The following is a 25,124-nucleotide window of genomic DNA, read 5'->3' as shown; positions in this document are numbered from 1 at the left end:
CTCTGTTTCCACTGGTTTACCTGCAATCTTCTGAAAGGATTTCTCTCTTAACTCCCTTCCCATACACTCCCATGCCTTTGTGTGGGGGCGTTCACATCCTGTTTTACGAGTGGACATGGATGGATCAGCAGCTATATGCTCTGTCCTCCCTGCTGATGGGAGCGAAGGCCCTCCCCATCTGTCCCCCTCCTGACCTCCAGACTCACCTGCATAAGCATTTCTAACACTGCTACCACAGCTCCTTCTCTTGTCACCCTCCTCGCAGGCACCCACATTCACTTGGGCTGTTTGGCACCACTCGTGGCAGTACTGCCAGCGTTCACAGGGATGGACAGCCTGGACCTTTTCTCCTTCAGCAGGTGAACCTTGGTTATCTTCCAGCAATGTGGTGGATAGGACCTATCCCCATTCCCCACTGAGAAAAACTGTTGTGCATTGTTTAATTCCCCTGAAGAGTAGCCTCTGTGGCATTTTGCCTCCCAGCATGACACTGACCCTCATTTGCTGTTTGCACACTATGATGGGTTCATTGATATGAAACCACTTCTGTCCCTCACAGCCATTAATTCCCACCCTTTCTCCACTGATAGTGATGAGTGAAATTTTTCTACCTTTCTAGGTGGTTTTTTTTTTTTTTTTTTGTCTACAGGGCTTCCCATGATTCCTCAGAGTGTTTCAACCCACCCCAACCTGAAGGTCTCCAGATTCCTTCCTAAAGAGATGCCACTAAAAGGCATGTTTTCCTGTCCTGGTTCTTACTAGCAAGAAGAAAAGGCCACAGACATTGCAAACTCAGTTCAAATCCTGGACTAAAGCATTCAGGATTGGTGCTTCCATTTGAGAACAGCCCTTACAGCAGCAGATAACCATGCTGATTGTAGAGGGAGCCCTGAAAAAGCAGCTTTAACTCACTATTTTTTTTCTGACCACTGTGCACTTTTGTGAAGAATGCACTTCCTACTGCTGCAGGGAGCTGGGAGAACAGAAATAATAAGATGCTCACCTTGTTAGCCAAGGATTATGCCCAAGCAGTATATATTTAATTAGACTTTAAAGAGCTTATTTCAATGTTAGGAGATGCAGTTCTTCCCTGTTGCTGCTACTTCAATATAACTGTTTCAGTAAGTGTTCTGTTTATCAAGAGAGAGTGTTTTCAGATATTGTGAGTACTCAGTTTTTGTTTGCGTTTAGATTAAGAAGAAGAAAGTTGACCCAAAGCTCTTGTAGAGGTCATCTAATCTGTTTGGTTGAGAAGATCTGTCCTCCCACAGACTCACCTTCGGCACTATAAAGGAATACCTCTTCCTGATGACAAGCTCTCTTTGCAGTGTTACCTCACCCTTGGTCATTCTAGAAGCAACACCTTCTGTTACAAAAATTTAGGAACTACATCAGAAATTAGAGTGCTGTTTGCATAGATTACATCTTTGGACTACTAATTACCACAAGACCAAGGGCATTCACAATGAGCATTAGTGAAGACGACGTGGAGAAGTTTCTTGATGGCAACCCTGCTTTTGCCAAGCAGTACTTTGAGAAGAAACTAAGAACAGAGTCTGAGGATGAAAATGAGTGTGACATCCTTTTTGAGTTGATCCAAGATATGCAAGAAAGCATTAACATGGAGAAAGTTGTTTTCAAGACCTTGAGAAGAATCAGGTCCCTTATTCTTGCTGACCGCTGTAGTCTTTTCATGTACAGGCAGAGAAATGGCACGCCCGAACTGGCAACAAGGCTTTTCAACATCCAAGAGGGAAGCACCCTGGAGGATTGCCTGGTCTCCCCAGATTGTGAGATTGTCTACCCATTGGACATAGGCATTGTGGGCTATGTTGCACAAACCAAGAAAACCATGAACATCAAGGATGTCGGTGAGGTAGGTTTACCATTTATTCATTCACTCGGTAGAAGAAAGGCTCACATGCTTGCTAGTACAAAGACGTCAAGAGGTAGCAGGGCATCTCGGTGCTTACACTTCCAGTGTAATAGCTGTGTAAGGGAAACCAAATACCAGTAGCAAGTCTGTAAATTGCTTCCAATTCACTTATGGAGTGAGGTGAAGTTAAGCACTTTAATTACACTAGGTGTTAATGCCCGCAAACAAATGCACTGCCACACCTTGCCTGTCTAATTAAAAAAAAAATAAAATTGCATCTAGTCCAGCAGGGTGAGGTACAGTCTGTACTGAACGCACATGGAATTTTCCACACACATTTATTTTCCATGAGTAATTGGAAAAGAGAGAGAAATCCTTTAGAGTGAGTCCAGAAAGGGTTTTCCACCACAAAATATATTTGAAAATGTTTGTTGTCTGACGAAGTTCTGGCCAAGGGCATTTAGAAGGATTTTTATCAACCAGAGGGAGTGGACCTCAGAGCAGGTAGGTTAACTGCAACATGTGTACAGGTGATCTTTATCAGAAGCTGCAAGAGACAAACTTTGACCAAAAAACTCCTTCAGCAAACACTGCACACTGCAATACCAGGAGGAATCCAAGGAAATTTAATGTTTTGGTTTTATGCCTTTATGACAATATTTACCCCCCATACTCCTGGATTGAATCACATAAACCTAAATGGTAACAATAACAATCCGCTTGTTTTAATCATAGGTATAAAACTAAAATCCATGTGACCCAAATATGGCTTTTGGGATTACTCCACCTATTGTTTGCTAGTTACAAAGAGACCATCTGTTTATCCATCCATTTGTTGCACAATATGAGCATAGCCAAATGTTTCAGCAGAAACTTCCTTGTCCTCCACAGAACATACTGAGACATTGATTTGGTTTTGCAACCATTTTTTTTGGGGGGAAAAAAAGCATAAGAATGTGACTTAAACTTTTTAAAGCTCTCTGGCTTTAGACATTTCTCCAAGAACATGGAAGGATTTCAGTGTTGTGAGCTAAGTGCTGTGCTCCAACTCTAGTGGTTTCAGGCATTGCTATAAGACAACTCCTTTGAAGGAGACCCAGAAACTAAATGCTTGGTCTACCCCAATTGGCAAGGGAGGCCAGCTATTAGGGAAGTATGAGGAGAAGGTGCATTAAGGAGTAATCACTTTCTTTCTGGTGCAGCCTTCTTAATATGATCAGAACTGTGGGGCTTTTTCTAACCCAGTTAGAAGGACTTGTAGCTTACAAGTTATTCAGCTGAGCAGGGAGAAGGTCTTGGGTCAGCAAGATCATTTCTGCACTCCCTATTGGCAAATGATGTTGGTGTCAGTAAGACCCTATACAAGCAAGGTGATGGACTGTCTGCCTTCCCCAAACTACCCTTTGTCTGCTTTGTTTTCTTTTAGGGTGGAGGGACAGTAAAATTCACATAAGGAACAACTGGACACGTTCCCTTTGTGCTGCCCCTACAGCATGACCTAGCACTCTCCTAGTGGTTTGAATGGCAATTCCCTCATGGGAGACTCCCTGGACAGCACAGTCCATAGCAATGCTATTTGCACATTGCAACTGCTGCCAAAATGCTCCTGGGGCAAAAGGGGGTGTGTTGTTCTCAGGGGCAGGGGGAGGGTGTCAGGAACCACACACAGCTGGTGCCAGCTGCATCCTCCATTAGGATACCTTCCCAACCATCTACCATCCCATGCACAAAGGCTCAGTAACATGGAAGGGAAGGCCTGGGAGAACATTTTCAAGAGAAACAAGAGGTAGATGGTTTCATGGAGGCTGCAAGCTAGGAGCAGCTTCAGGGCCCAGGCAAAAGCAGAAGAAAAATGAGGGTGAGTGGACTTCCCAGTGACTGTACTAGACAACACCGCTTTATAAACTGTGGCTACACAGTGCTGTGTAACTGACTGTACCCACTTTGCAGAGTTAACAAGAAGTGGGAGGAAAGGATAGAGGCAGTACTATGAAGGGTGTCAGTGATCTGAGAATGGCGAGTGGAGACCCTCTTTGTTCTGACAGAGTTTGACATGTTAAAGCTTATGATTAGTGAGATCTTTGCAAAAAGTGGAAAAGTGCATGTGTTGCAGTCAGAAGCCACAGCCAGTTCTCTTGATACTAGCTTTTATCACCCGTATGTTGTCCAATTTTCTGTCAATTCACTTCTCTTGCTTAATAATTTTTTAAGCAAAACATTCATTAGACAGCTTAATTTGAGAGGTTGTGCTTTAATTTGGTTTTAAGACTACAGACAGTGTGGAAAATGCTTAATTTATAAATTCTCTGTTGAACAGTGTACCCAGTTCAGTCCATTTGTTGATGAGCTCACCGACTACACTACGAAAAGCATCCTTGCGACACCCATCTTGAATGGCAAAGATTTAGTTGCTGTCATTGTGGCTATTAATAAGATGAATGGCCCACACTTCACCAGCTCTGATGAAACAGTAAGTGGTCAGTAGCTCAGTTTCTATCAAGCAGTTGTCGCTTTTGCCATGTAACAGAGACTCTCCTACACTAGGGATGTCTGTTTTAGTGAAGCTTCACTGGTGTGAATTTCCCTACAGGGGACTCACAGTCTAACAGAAGAGGATTATTATAAGGATGCTTATCTCAGAAATCTTTCAGGGAAGTTACAGTGGGATAAGCCTCATCTCACACCAGTGTAAAGCAAAGCATTTATCCAGGGGAATTACCATGATGTTGCTAAAGGACTTTTATGAAATCCAGTATACACGAGGCTGCTAATGCATTTTACTCAATCTCATTGTTTCTCTTTTCAGCTCTTTCTGAAGTACCTGAATTTTGCCTCCTTGAACTTGAAAATTTATCACTTGAGTTATCTTCACAATTGCGAGACTCGAAGAGGACAGGTAAGGGTGAAAATGCAGATTGGGCTGTATCTCAAAATCAAATGAGTGCATTCTTCTAATTTCAAATGTGTAGCTGATCTGCTTCAGAGATTTGTGCCTGAAGAGCAGAAAGAAAAAAAGGTGCCCTCATCTGCTTTCAGATACTGCTCCTTCCTCAGAGTCCTTCATTAATGTCTCTTTCTGCTGCAGTTGGCAAAACTGCAAGAGCTGACGCAGTGGCAGGACTAAGCTGTTTTGTTGAACTGAGGCTATGAAGCACTCTTGGGGCATTTAACCACTTCAGCCAGCAACACCAAGAGATTTCCTTATCTGCTTATTAAATATTGCTATTGAATTTCTTCATCGTGCCAGTAAAATGATTCTCATATTCCTGTTCTGTTGCCTCCCTCAGTAGAAGGGTTTTACAGTATTCTGAACTGAAAAATTTCAGCCACCATTCTTTCCCATGACTTGGATTATGAAAGGGCTGTCATATTTATTGGAATGGATGTGAATCCATACAATCACTTCCTACAGCAAACAAGTGGTTGTCATTGAAGAGGGTATGCAATTGTGTCTATGTTTCATGGCAGCCATGCTCTTGCCTCCAGTGAGGGTTCCTGTGGGGGATAAACTCCTGTTTCAGCAAAATGTATGCAGAATGAAAGTTTAGAAGCTTTGGAGCAGCACTTATACTACTGATTCATTATCTCATGTGCTTTGTCTAATTTTTTCAGAAATAAAAAACATGAACGATGGCCAGTTGATATAGCCATTTAGTAACGCTGAGTAATTCAACTAAAGTAGAACTAGTGAAGGTTTATTCATGTTGAGGGCTTAGCAGTAGGACTGGGCGAGGTAAGGAAGGGTCTAGAAGACTAGGAGGTGGAAGGCACCACCCACAGGGTGCTCTGGTCTGGGACTGAACCCAGGAGTCCTGTGTTCATATATCACTCCTGCGTCAGCAGGTCCCACAGAAAGGGAGGAAAGCTAGAATGAGATGCAAGACACACTACTAATTCTACAATAATTCTGTTGGCAGGCCTTTGGCCATCTAGATATGCAGGTCTGGGCAAGAGTTCATGTGATTGTGTTCAACTTAAAAGTACCAAAGTACAGAGTGAGCAAATGGCATTCTTGAAGGTGGTCTAGGATTTTAATATTGCAAAGACTGGGGGATACTGTAAGTAAAATGGCTTGTGTGAAGACAGTTCAGTCTGCTTGTGCTCAGATACTGTGAAGAGTCTTCTAAGAAGACCATATAACATATCTTGCTCCTTTACATCATTCCATGAACTGGCCATTCTTCAGGTGTTTCTTTCAGTCCTTCTCACTGGGCTTGTGGCTTTCAGCATTACTTATTGCATGCTGTAAAATGCCAAAAATAAGCCACTGCTCATTTTCCTCTAATGGCTTGTATGACAACACCACTATCCTATCTGATGGATGCTCAGAGGCCAGTGACATTGAACATCTCAGACTTTATAAGAGTGGCAGAGTCGTCCCAATTTATGGATTACAGAGACTGATGTACCTCAAATTGTCAAAAATGTCTACTAGTGCCCAGTGAAGAGGTGAGACACATTTATCCTGGTTGTGGCCATGTAACAGTATTTCTTGTTCAAAGCACAGGTCCAGTAAGCTTCAAGAAGCTGCTCTCAGTGCTTCTGAAGCACTGCTCCTCATGTCTTCTGGGCTCTGAAAGCAAAGTACACACATTCAGATACAGGGACACATCACTAACTAAACTAGGCAGTTGTATAGATGACTTCCTTACCATTTCAGAGAAAATTAAGTTCTCTGCTAGGCCCACAAAGACCCTCCTTGTACCACCAGAAATACTTGCCTAATTCATTGCATAACCTCCATTTTTACAAGTGAAAGAGCATAATAACAACAACTTCCTTAAGGGTACCTCTGTGGGGTGCATGGGACAGGGAAAATGATCACGATGTGCGCACAAAGCAGCTGTGCAAAGGCTTTGAGGAAAGTGTTCATTCGGATATTTCCAACTCCAGCCTTTGAAACACTTCTGGTGTTAACTGGTTTTGGATGCAAGATTTTACTTATGGGTATAAAATGTAAGTGGGGCTGTCTCTTTATCTGGCACTACTACTTTTTCGTGCTATATTTGTAAGACTGAACTTTTACATAGCACTCCATGATGACCTAACTGTTCCTCAGAGTGCGTCTCTCCCTAGTAATTCCCAGTGTGAATAAGCAATGCTTCTACATTTTGCAGTATAGGTCACTATTACACTTTGCAGGAACTGTAGTATAAAACCCCAATTGTTTCCTTGTTACCCCAAACACATTTGGGAAGTCCAGGTCTCAAGGAGAGGCTATGCTTACATTTGGATTTTATCCTGCAGGTGCTGTTGTGGTCGGCTAATAAGGTTTTTGAGGAACTGACAGACATTGAGAGGCAGTTCCACAAGGCTTTTTACACGGTGAGAGCATACTTGAACTGCGACCGGTACTCAGTAGGTCTTCTGGACATGACAAAGCAGAAGGTGAGTGTTCACATGTGTGTTGTACATATTTCTGCATTGCTGCTATCCACTGGGAGGTGATGTGTGGAGATAAGTTTTACTGGGGCAGACAAAGTGCAAGATAGTTTTGAGTCATTATTCCTGCTTTGGTTGGCATTTTGTTATTCCATTGTGTAAATGAAAAGTCTGGGATAAAGAAAAGAGAGGGAAAAGGAAGAGCTTATCACTGGAATGGGGTTGCTGAAGGAGCCAGAGGCTGGGAAGGGCAAACATGTTTGACCATGGCAATCCTGGTCAAAGCCTGCAACATAAGCACAGCCTCACAAAGTCTGTGGGTATCAGAAGTATAGTGAGATGCCTATGGAAACCCCCAGCAACAAACCTTCCTCAAAGACTCATCCATGTGCTCATTATCCAGACTTTTAGGTGAAATTTGGCTTCATGAAAATAAACTGACAGAAGTTAAGTTACTTCTGCAGCTCTGATTTGGTCTGATTGTTTGCGCCTTTGGGAAGCTTTATGTGGGAGTTACACGGCACCCTTGTCACAGGAGCCCTGCTGTATTCCATGGTCAGGCTGATGGAAGCTACCATGAACTTTGTTCTTCACCACTTTGCCAGAGCCTTTATAACACACTGTCTTGTGAAGAGGTATATTAAAAGACCATCAGTGTGCTAAAGGCATTATGATCAGCATTATAGTATAGCCTAAGAAAAACAAAAAGAAAATTTCTTTCACTTTGGCAAGCTAGCTAGTACTAGATCGGCCCTATGGTCACACTCTGAAAAATGAAGAACACATAAAATCTTCACATAGCCATTTGTTCTGTGCGTACAGCCTGTGCTGTTCACTGAATGAAGCACCATCCTGTATATAGTTAGTATATGACTATATACAGCCATACAATGCACCTGATACTTCCTAATTTAGATATACCATTCTGCTGCCTAGTATTGAACTATTCTTGTTATTTCATGCCTTGTTTACACAGTACCAAAACCAGCATAACAGAGCAGTTGTTACTTTGAGGTTCAAGGCAGAATGCACTTTTTTACTCTAAAAATACTTCTTTCATTTTAAAACCAGGAATTTTTTGACCTGTGGCCAGTCCTGCTGGGAGAAGTTCCCCCCTACTCGGGCCCTCGTACTCCGGATGGCAGGGTATGTGAGAACCAAATTTCTTAAACTCTCTCTTGTCTGGCTGGATTGCTTCACCTCTAATTTTAACAGTGCTCTTCTTTTTATTTGTAGGAAATCGTCTTTTACAAGGTCATTGATTATATATTACATGGAAAAGAAGACATTAAAGTCATCCCGTAAGTGCCCAGTTTCTGTATGCTAGGTACTGACACAGAGTGTAGCTAAAACCAGAGTTCCTCATGATTTAAAGACATTCATGAGGAGATATGCAAAAGACCAATAGAAGACTGAGTAAGAGAGCCAGAATGTAAGTTGGTACTTCAACTCACATTTCTGTGGGACAAAGATTTCCTCCAGGACATTGGGATTCTGGCTTACAAGTCAGGCTCCAAAAGCCACTGCAACCAATAATTTTTTTCAAAAGTAGGCTGCCTGAAGTTTTGCCACTCTCCTTGTCAGGTTAAGGCATCACTCCTCCTTGGTGCCTTCCGGGTTTCAGGGGGTGAGCTCATCCAGATTGCCCTTGTCTTGAGGCACCCGCTGTTCCAATCCTGCCCCTCACCCCTCTGCTACCCTCTCATGATACCTTCCATGGTCACTCCTGCTCCCTGTCTGTCTTCCAGCTTCCTTGCTTCTCTCTTATCCTCCAGTCACTGATCCCATCTCAAGGCTACGTCTGGCCTTTCTTCCTCTCCTGACACCACACTGACACTCCCTCTTTCTGAAAACCACACTCTCTTCTTGCCACTGAATTTTTCAGAGGAGCCTTGGGCACCTTGGACAAATCTGTCATAACAGGAGTTTCACCCATTTCTGGTCACACCACTTTGCATTGGTGTAAGTGCTGCAAGAAAGGTCCCTGTTGATTAGGTGCAACAGTGTTCAAAAGTTCAGGCTGGCAGACACTCTTAGGATCTGTCTTTTATCTTTCTCTGTGCTGAAGGTCTGAAACATGGTCCCCACTCCTAGGAACACCTTTTTCTTAAGTCTCTGCAGACTATGATATTTTATGAGGTATTCTGTATTGAATCCTTGAAGGAAAAGTATTTGCTTATGTGAAAAATTTTTGCTTGCACACACGGGTCCTTTAAAAGTAACAGCACTATTTAGTAACTGAGGGTGAAACGTGTAAACCTGGATTGTGCAATCAGTTGGATACCTTTCAGCTCCATGATCATTCTTCAGACAAGTATATCCTTAATTTCCCTTATGCCTTTTTCTTTCATTCAGAAATCCTACCCCGGATCACTGGGCACTAGTTACTGGACTGCCAACCTATGTGGCTGAAAGTGGATTTGTAAGTACTTAACTTAGGCTTCATCAAGGCTTTCTGAGATGATGTCATACTAACGCTGCTTTCTCATCAGCTCAGTTTTTTTGTTTTGGTATTTAAACTTCTTATTGCCCATATTGTAAAACTTTTTCTTTTGTGTGATCCCCTAGATTTGCAACATTATGAATGCTGCTGCAGATGAGATGTTTGACTTTCAGGTACCGTGAAAACTTCCAGCCCCATCAAGGATTCTACTTTGTTTGCAGACATGTAATTTAGAGTCAACATTAGACATATAAATATTTCTTTACCCTGTAGTTTTGATGTAAAATGGGAGTGCTGATGTATTTAGAAAACACATTAAGTACATGGTGTCTTTCTGCTTGCTATTGCTTCAAGGAAGGTCCTCTAGATGAATCAGGATGGACTATCAAAAATGTTCTCTCCATGCCAATAGTTAACAAAAAGGAAGAAATTGTTGGCGTTGTCACATTTTATAACAGAAAAGATGGGAAACCATTTGACGAACAGGATGAGACCCTCATGGAGGTATAGTTCCTTGCTGCGGCTTAAAGTAGTTCATACAGCTGAGAGAGGTCATTATTGCTCATTGTACACCTGTAAAGCATCACCCAGTGTTTTGCAGCTAAGTTTCTTTCTTGCTAATAGAGGTGTTATGCATCAGCTTGAAAGTTTTGAGAGAAACTGTATGAAATACTGGGTTCTTTCAGTCTTGGAAACCCAGCTGTATTCTCATAATTTTGTTTCAGCATTCTTGGATTGGACACCCAGCCATGAACAGCTGCTATGTACTATCATGACCATTCTGACCTGTGTTCACATACATTACAGCTGGCTCACACTGGCTGGTCAGCTCCCTTGAGAAATTACATAAAAATTGTGTAGCTGAGATACAAAGGGTGGCCAGCTATTGAATCTACAAAGAGAAGCTGTAATTAAAGACCTTGCTGCTCAGAAATGCTCCTATACTAGATTCAATCCAGTATAGGCATTCAGCTCTTAGCATCTCTTATCAATCAGAATGTTTCCTGAAATAGATTTTTCTTAGCAAATAAAAAGACTGTGAAAAAAAAAAATCAGTTTGAATTGGCCACTGGACAGCAAACAAGTTGAGAACAAACACAGGGTGTGAGTAAACATATGTGAAAGGTGATGAGACCTCCTTGCTCTCCCTTGATACAAGGGTTCCTGACACACTGTCACCATTGTGACACCAGCCTTTGCACAGGCATGGAGACACTTGCAACAACACAGAAATAGCTTTCCGTATGCTGAACTGGACAGAGGGTCCTCAAACCTCCACAGCATGGATGCTCTGGAGATCTAAGCAGATTCAACAGCTGGCGAGTTGCTCTGCTGAGGAGCAAGTAGCAGTTGGGAGCAAACACAGTGTTGCTCATTGCTAGACTTGTGGCCAAAGTGGAGGTAGTGTTCCTCTAAAAATGTATCATGAGGTGTTATATTTCTGTGTCTTTGAGGAACAGATGTTTTGGTTATTTCACCATTTCCTTCTTTTCCCCTCACCAAGTCCTTGACACAGTTCCTAGGCTGGTCTGTACTCAACACAGACACATATGATAAGATGAACAAGCTGGAGAACCGGAAGGACATTGCTCAGGATATGGTGCTCTACCATGTGAAATGTGACAAGGATGAAATCCAGGAAATTCTGGTAATGCCTCACTATGTGCAGCACACTCCCAAATGTACTAGCCTGGCCTGTGACTTACAGCACAGACACAGGTCTCTCATCCCACGGAAATGCTTCCAGCACCTGGGGCCTCAGTTACTGCATAGCAATGGAGCAAGTCTGTTTTGACTCTGCAGTCTGCCCTCCACCTCAGCATGATATCATACTCTGTCCTTCCTAATTTCCTCAGCAAAGCCAGCCCTGGAGGTGTGCTCATGGAAGTGCTACTCAGGGCATGGCTGTAGGGGTGGAAGAGGAGCTGATTTATTCTCCAAAACCTCCTTAGTGCAGAGAATGTGGACTTAGAGGACCCAGCTGGATCACTGGCTCTAGGGGGACATTTGCAAGTGGGGAAAACATGAACCAAAATCAAGGAGAGGGAGAATATTTTTACCAGGAAGAATGCATTGAAAGACCAGAAATAGAAGTAAGGTCCAGTAAGAAAACACAATTTGCATATGACAGCTGCCCTAGGTTGCCCCAAAGCTGCACAGTGCAAAGTCCAGTGCAGTTCAGCCATCAGTTTAACACATTCATGTTCTTCGCAGCCAACACGAGAAAAGCTGGGGAAGGAGCCAAGTGAATGTGAGGAAGAGGAGCTGGCAAGCATCTTGGTAAGAGCATTGTACCACTGGAATGGACAGCCCTGGCAAACAAATATTGCCTGGGTGGAAGCAGGGGAGAGTTTCCAGTGTTGGCACACTGGTACACATTGACTGGGCACCTGGTGAAGGGTGAAGGCAAACATATCCTGCCCTCCTCTGCTGTGTGAATTTGAGGTTATTATTATCAGGTGGCAGCAAACACTTTCCCCAGCTCCCAGCGACTGCCTGTTCTCTGCCACTTTATCTCAAGAGGTTCAAAGTCCATCTGAAAAGACATCAGCCACCTTGACTTGCCACTCATTTTGTTCTCCAGAGTAAATATGGAGGCCCGTAAGTCTTCCCCTGTAAGACCTGTCAAGTTTGGAGTCTCTAAACTATGCCAAATCAACAAGAAAAGTGCTTAACATAAACCAAGAAATGTTTCTTGCCCTTGACCAAAAATGACCTCCCTCTTCCCCCACTAATGGGGTTATCATGAAAAGCTGCATTTCAGTCTATCTGTGTGTTATATTCTAAAAGGAACAGTTGCCAGCAGTATCAGACTGTTAAATTTTTATTAAGCAAAACCTATTCCAGGTGTTTCTAGGGACAGCATAAGTAACACAGTAACAAGCCATTCCACTACTCTTACAGAAAGAAGAACTCCCAGGGCCCACGAAATTCGAAATCTATGAGTTCAGGTTCTCCGACTTTGACTGCACTGAGCTAGAACTGGTGAAGTGTGGCATACAGATGTACTATGAGCTCGGCGTGGTGAAAAAGTTCCAGATCCCACAGGAGGTAGGAGCTGGTAACATCCTGGGAGTCCCATCTTGGATGGCCAGCAGACTCACCAAATGGCTGAGGTCTCCGTGTGTGCCATGCACAGCTCATGGAGCAGCCAGAGGTCTGGGTTCATGGGGGCTTGCAGGGACAGGGGCATGCATCCTGAGCCCCCTCACCCCACTGACGGCAGAGAACCCCCTCTCAAAGACCCTGGTCGCTACATGTGGGTTTGGAGCATGAAGCTGGCCTCTTCTGCTCTGCACTGTCTGCTACAGGTATGAATTTGCTACTGGGTCTATATAAATGGGGGCTACGCCATGCAAAAATATTGCTTGTAATTGCTGTGTCTAATGCCACTGACAGCTGCAGTGTAAAAGCACGGTTTCCAGGCACAACACAGGGCAGTGTATACTTGTGTACATGTTTCGTTGACTACAGTATGTTCCCTATAGGTTTCAGCCAACATAGACTGAAACCCACACTGGTAGGTCCCTCTGCTTTTCTTTCCCGTACAAACACGGATGTGCCTTCATTTGGTGCAGTTGGTACCAACTTCCTGACTGTTGGCAACAGGACTGGTGTGACCCTGTGGGAATAAGGACCCCATAGCCCGTGATGTGCAAGTTCACGGCTTCTGCCACAGTTCAAGCCCCTGTAGGACTTGTGAAACTGGCTTTGCAGCAGCTCTGCTGCTCCCCAAAGCATTTCTCAGCACATCATGTGAGGTTTATGTCCATCTAGTGGGATCTGGGCGTAACTGCAGGAAAGGTTTTCACCCTGGAAAGGCAGTCCCTGGGAAGTAGGAGTGAAGTGGAGGGCTCTGAATGGGAATTACTTCTGTGCTTCTTACTTATAGTACATCACTGTCAAAAAATACTCAACATACCTACTTTGGATCAACTAATGCCAGTTGTGAAAAGCAGTCATTCTTTGTTGCTACTCCGAACAGTTGAGATTTTAAAAAACAAATATTCACCCATTAATTATTTGCTCTCTAATGAGAAAACCTATATAGCTACAAGAGGAAGTATACGTGGATAAGTAGAATGCAGAAGGAAAAAAGAGTTTGTTGTTTAATGCCCTATATTGTAATTGTTTAGGTGATATAAACACCACCCTTCTCTACATCTATGGAGCCATATCTCCTGAAGAGACATATAAGTATTAGTAAATCACAAGACATGAGAGGGACAAATCTTACAAGTGGCAACATAGAGAAACACAGAAATTCAATAAATTCACAAACAGGAGGGTGAAATCTCTTTTCCTATAGACATTGCTGTTTCTTTTTTGCCCCACAGGCATCTCTGTGATTTTATTTTTCTTTACAAAAAAATGATATATATATATAAGAAAGCCCAGAGCTGTATTTTAGTGCCCCTTTAGCTCTTCACTAGGCTTTACTCTAACAACACCGTCAGTGAAGCCTGATGACATTACAGCTTCTAATTCCTTTCTGGGGCCACCTTTGTAGAGCTGGTCTGAAACTCATCCATTGCTTCTGTCAGTGTTCTTTATTGCAAGAGCAACGGGCAGCAGCTTCATCACACAAACTAACATCCTCTTTCCCAATTTTCAGGTTCTGGTAAGGTTTGTGTACTCTGTCAGCAAAGGCTACCGGAAGATAACTTATCACAACTGGCGCCATGGCTTCAACGTTGCGCAGACCATGTTCACACTCCTGATGGTAAGGCAACACCACCCTGGTTAATGCTGTGGCAAGGCTTTATTTACAGGAGGTCTTCTGTTGCACCCTGGAGATTTGCAGGGCTCCCTTTGAATCCTGGTGTAGGATAAGAGTTTGTCACTCCTAGCACAGGTCCTGCTAAAGGAGGTCTCCATTTGCCTTAAATAACAGTCTTTGCATTACACTTAAAGCCCTGGCCAGTACCGCCCAGTAAATGGAGTGCTTCAATTCTCATAGGTGCAGATTTGTCTGGTGTTGAATAGCCTCCAGGTTAAATCCTTCTGCAGGGAGAGGAGAGAGACTACAGACTTCCCTTTCTCCAATAGTTTCTGACAGTAAGAGCCAGACTGGATTTAGCTAACTGGGATGGAGACAACCTCGTGCTTTCCATTTCCAGGCAGGACAGGCACAGGTGTAAGTCTATCCCTAGTGTGAATGTGGCAAGTGCCATTTCTCACTAGCTTTCAGGGCGACAGATGCCTCAACAACAAAAATAGGTGTCAGTTTGCTGCTCCACACAAGGGATGGACCAGCACCAGGACCCAGGGCAGAAGGTATGGCCCACACAGCTGGCAGCAGAATTACACCTACCACCCTGGACAATCCTCTGGGCAATTCAGCTTGGAGACCTCATTGCCCAGAAAGATGCAGAGTCCCTTTGCAAAGTATTTTGTGTCCAGTGACTGGAGGGGTGCTTATGAAGACCTGAGTGCCCCTAGGGCCAACATCACAGGTGGACATCGAACACATATGCATGACACACATACGTACCTGAGTCTGAAACATTTCGTTTCCAGTTGCTTCTCCATTTTAACCTAAGTGTATTGTGTGTTGCATTTAGCTTCACAAGTATTTTCAGTTCTCCTGGACTATTTCAGTGAGGAGATCCCCAGCACAGAGCAGTCATAACTCAGTGCCTTTTCCTGTAAGAGATACTAACAGATAACCTGCAAATTCTCACCCTCCAGACTGGCAAACTGAAGCGTTACTACACAGACCTCGAAGCCCTTGCAATGGTAACTGCTGCTCTGTGCCATGATATTGACCACAGGGGAACCAACAACCTTTACCAAATGAAGTAAGCACTTTCCTACCATTTCAAACCATTTCCTGTTGCTCCCCCATGGAGTGGGATCAGGTTGTGATCACACCAAACTCCAGTATCGCTCTGTTTTATACACAGGGGTAACAACCTTCTTTTGCAAATAACCTTGCTTTGCAGCTTGCTACAGCACTTGTGTTTCTGCTTTGGCCACTGGGGAAACTGAAATTTTGCAGTGCTCTCTGGGGCTTTCTTTATCTCCTAGTATACCTCCTTTGGTTAAAGCAACACTCTACATTACCATTACAGGGTGGAACAGGTGCAGCACAGGTGTTTAGTAGCCTGAGCATCATAGGAGACTCAGGATGCCACCAGGAACATCCTGGACATAAGAAACCTACTTTTTGTTGGAAGGTATCTATGGGGAAAGCACCATGGTACTGCCCTCACCATCTGCAGAAACAAATCACCTGTGAGGGTGCTGCCCTCAGTACGTAGTTACTAGCTATAGAAAAACTGTTGCATGATTTCATGACCAGTCAAGCCTCAGTTTCTCACTTAAAGTAGTGTTAGATCACAGCTCTTCTGCAATGCTTGCTAGCTATACTTGCTGTTTTCTGGAGCTTTGGAAAAATGTCAGTAAAGCTGGCTGGTGTTTTGGATACAAGAGGGTCTTGCTTTTCAGCTAGGAAAGTGCTCAACAACTGCTGTTTTTTTCTGTTCCTATTACTAGATACCAGCATGTAGTTATTCAGAAATTAAACAAGCTTACTATGCTTAGTAATAACAGTCCAGCCATAAACAACATTTTGGGTGAAATTTGTAGTGGGCAGACTGTTTTTATACAGTGTCCAAATAGTTTTAAGGAGTGTCACAAAAGTCTTTTACTAGACTGAAGTCATCAGCTGTTAAAAATATTGCTCTTAAGCCTTGTGTGTGTGACAAAATTAAATATAATATGGGACACTTCTTTTTATTTTTAAGTGCTACACTAACATCTTTAATTTTTTCTTTACGCAACCAGATCTCAAAATCCTTTAGCTAAACTTCATGGATCCTCAATTTTAGAGAGACATCACTTGGAATTTGGAAAATTCTTGCTCTCTGAAGAGGTTGGTAATGAACTGTAATGTAAGGACATGAATAATTTACTTTCAGGGAAGTTTTTCAGCAACAACAGAGCTGTCACAAGACCTTTCTCTGGTTTGGATATCTGAGGAACTACAGCTGCCTCACTCCCCAAGTACTCTATGCTGACCTAGGACCAATACACATAGGATTCCTAAATGCATTACTTGGTTTCTTCAGAAGCCATATCATTATCCCTGCAGAAATAAGTTAAATACAGGATTGTCCTCCTGGAGCCCCTCTGACAGGGCCAAGGCTGACACACTCTCCCAGCTGACTTTTTCTGTCAGGTAAATTCTCACTGGGGACAAGGGGCAGGGTTTGGGCACATGCTATGTAATAAGCTTCAGGACACTGACCCTGTTCAATGAACAAAAGGGGAGTCTAGGCATCAACATATGGTGAATGGGGCTCACAATCCTTACACCTTAGGGGAGCAAGCTGTAGTTATTAAAAAAAAATAAAAAATAGTGAGCACATTTGAGAAAGGAAAATGGCCAGGAACTCACAACAACACAGTGCTTGGATTTTGTAGCTCCCTTTACTTTGCTTTTCAGTCGCTGAATATATGTCAGAACCTCAACCGCAGACAGCATGAGCATGTGATTCACCTGATGGAAATTGCTATTATAGCAACAGACCTGGCACTCTACTTCAAGTAAGTCCATCACCTACACTGTGTGTGAAGGGCAGAATGAAGCTGGTATTTTACAAAGGCAAAACTTGATGTTTTGCTCTGAGACCCGCCCCCATGCAGCAATCCTTTTCACAGACACTGGCTCTGGGATGCTGCCTTTAATACTGACATCAGAGCTGGTGGGGAGAACTTAAATTGTTCAAAAGAATTTTGAACATTTACTCATTAGATCACATACGTGACTTTTTAACTCTTTATTTCCAACAAGGCAGTGCTGTATGATCCTCTAACGGAAAGGGGTTTTACCTAGCACTTCAGCACTAAAAATACTCATAAATGGTGAATGGCCTGGCCAGGACTACATTAACTTCTCTGGGAGAGCAGTACAACCCAAATAGCAATTGGTCCATTGTAGGTGAATATCCAGTTCGTAATCTGTTTCACACCCAAAAGCCAAAAATGCCAAACATCTTCAAGCAGCATGTGCTGACATTCTGGAACATAAGGCTGGAATTCAACAACATACGACTTCCTAATTAGCAAGGAGTATTCAAAATGTGCTTTCAAAATACAAAGCCGAGACCAGAGACTGCTTTTGTCTTTTGCACTGAAGAATGATTATGCAAAATATTAACAGTCCATAGAAAAGGAATGTGAGGGAGGGTGCAGTACTCAGTCCTCTTACTCTGGAGGTAGGGTGCCTGTATGAGAGCAAATATCACCGCTTCCTTATCAGGTCAGAACAAGGTGGTCTTTGCCCTCCTTGGTCCATGGTCTGCAAGAGAAGGCTTGTTGAGATCAGACCCATGCAAAATGATACAGACAGAACACGTACACAAGTTTCTTTGTGGATCTGTCCCAAATGTCTTCTCTTGAAACATCAGATTTTTCCAGATTTCATGCCACTCAAAACATGGGTGTGTTGTGTATAAACTCCTCCCCAGAATTTGCTACATATATTTAGGTATATAAATAAGCTTAACAGGGTCAGACTAAGTATATAATGTGAGGTAGCTTTACAAATACTCCAGCCAGCTCAAAGTTTCTGCAGTTTTCTTAACATTCAGGGAAAAGCCTTCTTTTGCTGCCAACAAAGGTGGAAGCATTTCTCAGGCAACATAACTTGCAGTGGCTCACACTTTCAAGTTCCTGCTCATGTCTCACCACTATACTTATTTTTAAGGCACTTACAATAGTTTCCCCTGCTTAAAAGAAGTGGGTGATGGTGCTTGGTTTTGTTGGGGGCTTCCCTGAGGACCTAAATGCCAGGACAGCAACTACTGGAAAGCCTTCTGAAAGGGTTATCAATACCAGGATTGGCCACCTGCTTTTAACACATTTATTTCCTTGTTTTGAAGTTTTAACTTTTTTTTTTTTTTTTCCCCTCAAAGAAAGAGAACAATATTTCAAAAGATTGTTGATGAGTCCAAGACGTACGATAGTGTGACTGCCTGGACTGAATATCTGTCTCTGGAGACAACAAAGAAAGAGGTTGTCATGTGAGTAATCAGCTCTGGAAAGGTTAGGGAAGTGGTCACCTGGTGAGAGCTCCAGAACACACCTTGCACTGCACTTAATGCAAAATCAGCATGTGGTACATTACTGTCCACTCAAATCTGATCTTCTGGAAAAGCAGGGAAAAAACAGGGAAAAAAGCTTAAAGTGGTTTTTCATCCAGATAAGTGACTGGTTTTGGGGTGTTGTTCTGGTCATATACTCCTAACGAGATGCAGGATCCCTTCTGGTGATATACTCCCACCAGACCACCCTGTAGGCCACAAGCAGGGGCAGGCTGCAATTACAGACCTACAGGAATCCAATCCATTATTTGTTCTTCCCAGTGGCAACCAATCTGAGTTCCACAATGCTGTTGTGACTGGACAGACACTTTGTAGGACACTGTTCACTGGCGGTGAAGTGCACCCACAACCTCACTACAGTCTGCACTGCTACACCTCCATGAGGGAGCCAAAGATGTTACTCCAAAGTCAAGAAGTTCATCCCAGTAATGACTAAAGCAGCAAACATCCTAGTGTCGGAAGCACGGAGTTCCCTAGTATAAACCTATTTTAATCAAGAGAGCAATCCTTGATGAGTATCCCAGTCAGTGCCAAGGCTGTTGCTTTCTTTACCTATCACTTCAGCAGGGTCTGGGGGAGACTTGGCACAGTACTGGGGCATGAGCATCCTGAGCCTGCAAGAGGTAGGGTGGAGGCTGTAGAGAAGAACCTAATTTCTTCCTTGTTTTTAGGGCCATGATGATGACTGCCTGTGATTTGTCAGCAATCACAAAGCCTTGGGAAGTCCAGAGTAAGGTCAGGTGCTTGATAAATTGTTAGATTTCTCTAGCTTGTACTTCAAAGTAATGCAATTTCCTAAGCTACCTAGAAGCTGAAGCAAAATCCCCTACCAAAACTACCAAAAGGACTTTAGAATAACTATGGTTCTGATGGATAAAAGGATCTTTAAGATTGTAGTTGTGAATTCTGTAGAAAACTCATGTTTACAGAAAAAGAAAATAAAAGTAAAAAACACAGGTATTTAGCTTCTTGGGTTACAGTGAGGTTTTTCACATGTAACATATGAGTTGTGGGGGTTTTTTTCTACAGCAGTATCTGTTGTTTGCTCAGTTGCTTGATTTCCTTTAGGAGTTCCTTCCTGGACTGTACTTGAGCAATTGCTAAGTAAGAAACATTAACATTTAAAAGAGCATACAAGAAATAAAACCCACCTTCCTGTTCAGCATGGAGAAAGGACTGAGAAAATCATAATAGGCAGCCACAACTGTGACCAAGAGACAAATCCCTGAGGGGTTCACATTGGAAATGCTTTTTAATAGATGAGCAGTGCACTAATGAGCACCAGTGCAATAGGGTTGTTGAGCTGTCAGTACACGGGTGCAATCCCATTGCCACTGCTGCTCTTCCCAGGAGAAAGGCTGGGGCTGGATTTGGACATGAAGTGACAGAGGGGCTAGAAGTGAGATTTGCTTCATGCTGGATTTCTAAAGTACATCCTGTTATAATGTTGAAGTCAGTGCTAACTTTTCTTTTTCCCTCCTTGGCAATGTAGGTAGCTCTCCTGGTAGCAGCTGAGTTCTGGGAGCAAGGAGACTTAGAAATAAGTGTCCTTCAGCAACAGCCTATTGTAAGTACCATGCGAGAGTCAGAGGGTTCAGAGTCTCAGCAGAGACTTACTACAAGCAATGCTGTTCTCAGAGTTCTGTGAGTCTTCCTGAAATCACCATGACTACCAAAATCCATCAGAAAAGTGGGTACTCAGCTAGGGAAGACCCTCTGTGACAGAACCTCTTGTCCAGCTCTCCATATAGTTACATGGGTACCGCTGGCTGTGAATCAGCAAGGAGTGACTGTTTCCCTGGATGCTTTGTGCTGGTCTCTTGCAGACAAAAAGAAAATGAAATACATACATGGTAGAGGAAAGTAGAGTTTCTAATAAAGAGAAAAACTACAGAAACAAACTTCATTGAGTCCAGAAATTATTTCTGGTAAATGGAAGTGTGTTAAAGCAATGTTTCTTAACATATTTTTTCTGCTGTAATAACAAATGCTTAAATTTGGCATTGAAAGAGCCAAGAGTCATTCCTTGATGTGGCCTCCACCTGTGTGGTTTGGGTTTTCTTTAAGTAGACTTTTATACACACCCTCTACCCACAGAGGCATCACAAATTATACAGTAAGAAACAAGGTCTTATAAAAATGTAATTTCATGTTCAGTTATGTTTTAGAGAATTGAAAACCTCTTCAGCACTTCATAAGATGAACCTTCTCTCAGGTATCTAGTTGAGAGGCACAAGGGAAAAACTCTGTCCTCCTCCCTGTCCATAGATAGACATTGAAAGAGCCGTGTAAAATTTCTGCTAAAATGGCAGAGGAAATGAGCTCACTTCACTTCTCTGCAGCAGAGGAAGAGGGCTGTGATGGACAGCCTTTATGGGCAGCATGGCAGAACTGCCAGGCTGATACAACAAGGCAGTTTTGGGGAGAAAGTAAAGGTGTATTTTTCAATGAAGTGTTCTCATAAATCATGTTGAACCTGTGTCCTCCCACAGCCCATGATGGACCGGAGGAAAGCTGCTGAGCTTCCAAAGCTTCAAGTGGGTTTCATCGACTTTGTGTGCACATTTGTCTATAAGGTAAGCAAAGCACAGCCTTGCACACCCTATCCTTCTCAACATGGGTTCAAATCCCAGGTGAGTGACTCCTGGTGCAGCAATACCACCCATGGGGAAAGGGACAGATAGAGGACACAACAGCTGACCCTTTCTGGGGCATTGTGACATGGTTCCTCTTTGTGCTGTTAATGCTTCCCCTGCATGAGCCAGCCTGGGAGGTGAGGTGTCAGGGTCCATCCTGGGGTATGATGGATGAGCACTGCCTTTGCACTGTGTTGCACTGATGGGTGTGTTTTGGTTAGGAATTTTCCCGTTTCCACGAGGAAATTCAGCCTATGCTTGATGGGCTGCTGAACAACAGAAACGAGTGGAAGACCCGTGCTGATGAGTATGATGCAAAAATGAAAGCTCTGGAGGAAGAGAAGAAAAAAGAGCAGGAGAAGATGGCTGAAAAGAAAGGTCAGAAACATTACTTAGCTTTTCATTCCTAAACTATACTTCGTTTTTCATTCTTAACTCAAAAACATACTTATGTGATACTGTCCCAGATCTGCAGCGAGCTTTGCTGACATGGCAGTCAGATGCCCAGAACAAGTTTCCTCAATCTTGCTTCACTGGCAAGGTTCAAGATACCTTGTTTTCAAACCTGACACCATCACAGGCTGTCAAAAAGGCCACCTGCTTAAATGCCCAGGAGTTAGTGCCTGAGAAACTAGTGAGACTACATTCAGCATGAGCACCCATGCAACTGGGGACAGCAGAAAGTCCTTTGCAGTATACCTAAGTCCCTGGAAAAGAGCAGGGAGTCATCCCTTTGTACACAGGGACTGTGGTCAATGCGCTATCCCACAGGTCGTGAAGCAAAAGGAGTTAAAAGCTAACATACTCCTAGGGAAAACACTTGAGGAATTACAGTTCATCCCATTTCTAGCCCAGATTAAGTATTACCTAGAAGCAAGCAGCAGTAGTAGTACCCAGTAGCAATTTATTTTGGCTATAAGTTTTTCTTCTTCTGTGGGTCCACCACTGAAATCCATCAGCTTCAGTTCGCGTTGGGTGAAAGCTTGTTTGATAGCCTGAGGATTTGTTTGACTCTTAGAAAGGTGGAAGCAGAAGGCCCTCCTGGCCTCTCTCAAGTGTCTGAGCAAACATCTGTCAGAACTTGGTGCCTCCACTCCACAGAGGCTCCACAGATCTGAAGTCCACTTTTGTTCCAAACTGGATCAAAATCCCAACAGTCCATGGGGTGGACATTCCTCAGATGACACAGCGTAGAAATTATTAGAGTTGTCTAGATGCTTTATCTCAGTTTATTTCATAGTAATTAACTTAAAATAACAAAAAGTATGTGCTTTAGCTATGATTTGGAAAATTTCTGAAAATTATTTCCTGACTAAATAATTGGTGTTTAAATGAGGAAGGTTTCTGCTAACTGAAATACTCTTTCCAAGCAGCCTTACATGTATGATTACTTTGCACAGCAGACAGCTCTAGATATAGGCACTATAGGTATGACCTACATTGATCACTAGATAACCTAAAAGTGCTAAAAAACTCATGTAATGACTGAGAAGGACATTTATGGCTGTACCTCTAATTCTGTGTTTCTTTTTATATGGCAGATGGAATAACCTGTAATGGAGGAACAGCTCCAGCTTCCAAAACCTGTAGCATACTTTAGATCTATTATCAATGCAATACATGCCACCCGAAATGAGAATGCCCATGCTTTTTAAAAAAAAAAAAAAATCATGGCATACAAATACATTCCTGATTGGACTGTTCTGCTACTTTAATTAGGCTTATGACCAACCAGGGAAGGGCTAGATCTCGTTTGCCTTAATTGCATCTCTTCCTGATGGTGAGGAGCCAGTTCTGTCCTGTCTCTTGCTCCATTTAATGCACCTGATGTCAGATGGCATATGGCAAGTCAGAACAACATTTGGCCCAATAAATCAGGTTGCATGACTATGGAAGAGCATTTCTTCTGCACTGAAACACTTCTTACCCCAAAGCTGATGGGGCCAGTTGAATTCATATCCTGCTCCATACAACCCCATGTGATTGACATTGTATGCAACCATAGCCCACAGAGTAGGAAAACTGAAGAAGAGCCAAATTTATAATATCTAAGCCTGTATCTGATAGGATATCAGAAATAAATCTGGGGGTAGGCATAAAGCATAAACCTGACCATAGCAAACCTTTGAACTGCTCTAAAAAGTTACGATTCTATGTAAATCCAAGAAGCACTCACAGAGATAATAGTTCTGCACTCAATTCAAGAAGTTGGATAGGTTGCTACTCTAAAGCATGGAGCCATTCGTGCAACACCCAGTAGCTGCCATCTTCATGAGCAGGACCCACACTGTGTGCTAACCAAGGCTTCACTCAGTAAAACATGTTTGTAAGAAGACAGTGTTATCATTACCCATTACTGTTCCAGTTATGGTTACCCAAGCAACCTGAATCATGGCATCTTCTAAATTTGTTCTGTTTTGCCTCGTAATGCCAACGTTATTTAATGCAGTCCTTTTCCGACCAGTACCAATGCTCCTTCCTTTCCTCCTCCTGTTCTGAGATGTCTGTTTTTTAGATTCCCCTCCAGACTTTGAAAGACTGATGACTTGTACTCTTTTATTTCGGATAAAAGTTAGTTTTCATGTTTATTCATGTAACCATATTAGAACATTCAATTATATTCTTGTAGCAGTAGAGACACCCTTCTCTGCTCCTCTCTCTCTCTCTTTTTTTTTTTTAAAGTGTTTGGAGATCTGTTTTGCTGGGGATTTTCTTCTTCTTCTTCTTCTTCTTCTTCTTCTTCTTCTTCTTCTTCTTCTTCTTCTTCTTCTTCTTCTTCTTCTTCTTCTTCTTCTTTTCTTCTTCTTCTTTTCTTCTTCTTCTTCTTCTTCTTCTTCTTCTTCTTCTTCTTCTTCTTCTTCTTCTTTTTTTCTTCTTCTTCTTTTCTTCTTCTTCTTCTTGTTCTTCTTCTTGTTCTTGTTCTTCTTCTATTATTCCTGCTACCTTCAGTGCTTTTACCCTTCAGTATCTTGTTTTGCATTACAAAAATACTGCAAGTAAAAAGAAAACTAGAGCTGTGGTTGTACCTGGTGATCATTTATTCATGTCTCAGTGTAGTAAGCAAGATGTAATTCTCTGTCACTATGGAGCAATTCTGTGAGAAGCAAGTTGCCTTTCAGGAAAATACAGAAACCTGTCCACTTGCATGAAAGTTAAGTATGCCACTAGTAATGACTTCATGCTGTACGTTTCACTTTCATTAAGAACTATGTAGGAGGCTTTCATCATACAGGATACAAAGTCAAACAAGTAATTTTTTTCAGTGGGAAAAATGCCACAAGGTTATCGTATTGTTGTTCTTGCGGGGGCTTTAACCTCCCGGGTATCTGCTGGGATCACAACACAACAGGGAGGGAATAATCCAGGAGCTTCCTGGAATGTGTGGAGGATAACTTCTTCACACAGGTGGTGAGTGAGCCAACCAGGGATGGTGCCCTCCTGGACCTGCTTCTTGTAAACAGGGAAGAGCTTGTGGGGGAAGTAAAGGTTGGAGGCCATCTAGGGTGCAGTGATCATGAGATGATTGAGTTTTCGATCCTTGGAGAAACAAAGAGAGGGGTTAGTAAAACTGCCACCTTAGACTTCCGGAGGGCTAACTTCGACCTGTTCAAAAGACTGATTGACAAAATCCCTTGGGAGACTGCCTTGAAGGATATGGGAGTCCAGGAAGGCTGGAC

The 25,124-nt window shown here is 42.8% G+C and overlaps 1 protein-coding gene across 2 annotated transcripts; it reads left to right on the top strand.

The window, feature by feature from the left end:
* The first annotated feature begins 292 nt into the window (after positions 1-292).
* Positions 293-24,035, top strand: PDE6B (phosphodiesterase 6B). 2 transcript variants are annotated; one of them, XM_074855582.1, is made up of 23 exons: positions 293-359; positions 1,192-1,876; positions 4,194-4,346; positions 4,683-4,772; positions 7,124-7,264; positions 8,330-8,404; positions 8,495-8,559; positions 9,614-9,680; positions 9,827-9,874; positions 10,056-10,205; positions 11,206-11,349; positions 11,916-11,981; positions 12,606-12,752; positions 14,317-14,424; positions 15,393-15,502; positions 16,491-16,578; positions 17,152-17,252; positions 18,623-18,730; positions 19,483-19,546; positions 20,304-20,378; positions 21,304-21,387; positions 21,669-21,825; positions 22,989-24,035. In XM_074855582.1, the coding sequence occupies exons 2-23, from the start codon at positions 1,466-1,468 to the stop codon at positions 23,045-23,047; spliced, it is 2,511 nt and encodes an 836-aa protein (XP_074711683.1). In that variant the 5' UTR covers positions 293-359; positions 1,192-1,465; the 3' UTR covers positions 23,048-24,035. The 2 variants fall into 2 exon arrangements, with proteins under 2 accessions (XP_074711683.1, XP_074711684.1); XM_074855583.1 differs by lacking the exons at positions 293-359; positions 1,192-1,876 and having other exon boundaries at positions 4,209-4,353.
* Positions 24,036-25,124: the final 1,089 nt, after the last annotated feature.

This window comes from Strix uralensis, chromosome Z (assembly GCF_047716275.1).
Source record: "Strix uralensis isolate ZFMK-TIS-50842 chromosome Z, bStrUra1, whole genome shotgun sequence".
NCBI classification, from domain to species: Eukaryota; Metazoa; Chordata; class Aves; order Strigiformes; family Strigidae; genus Strix; species Strix uralensis.
The sequence above is the reverse complement of the archived record's forward strand: the minus strand, read 5'-3'. Positions and strand labels throughout refer to the sequence as shown.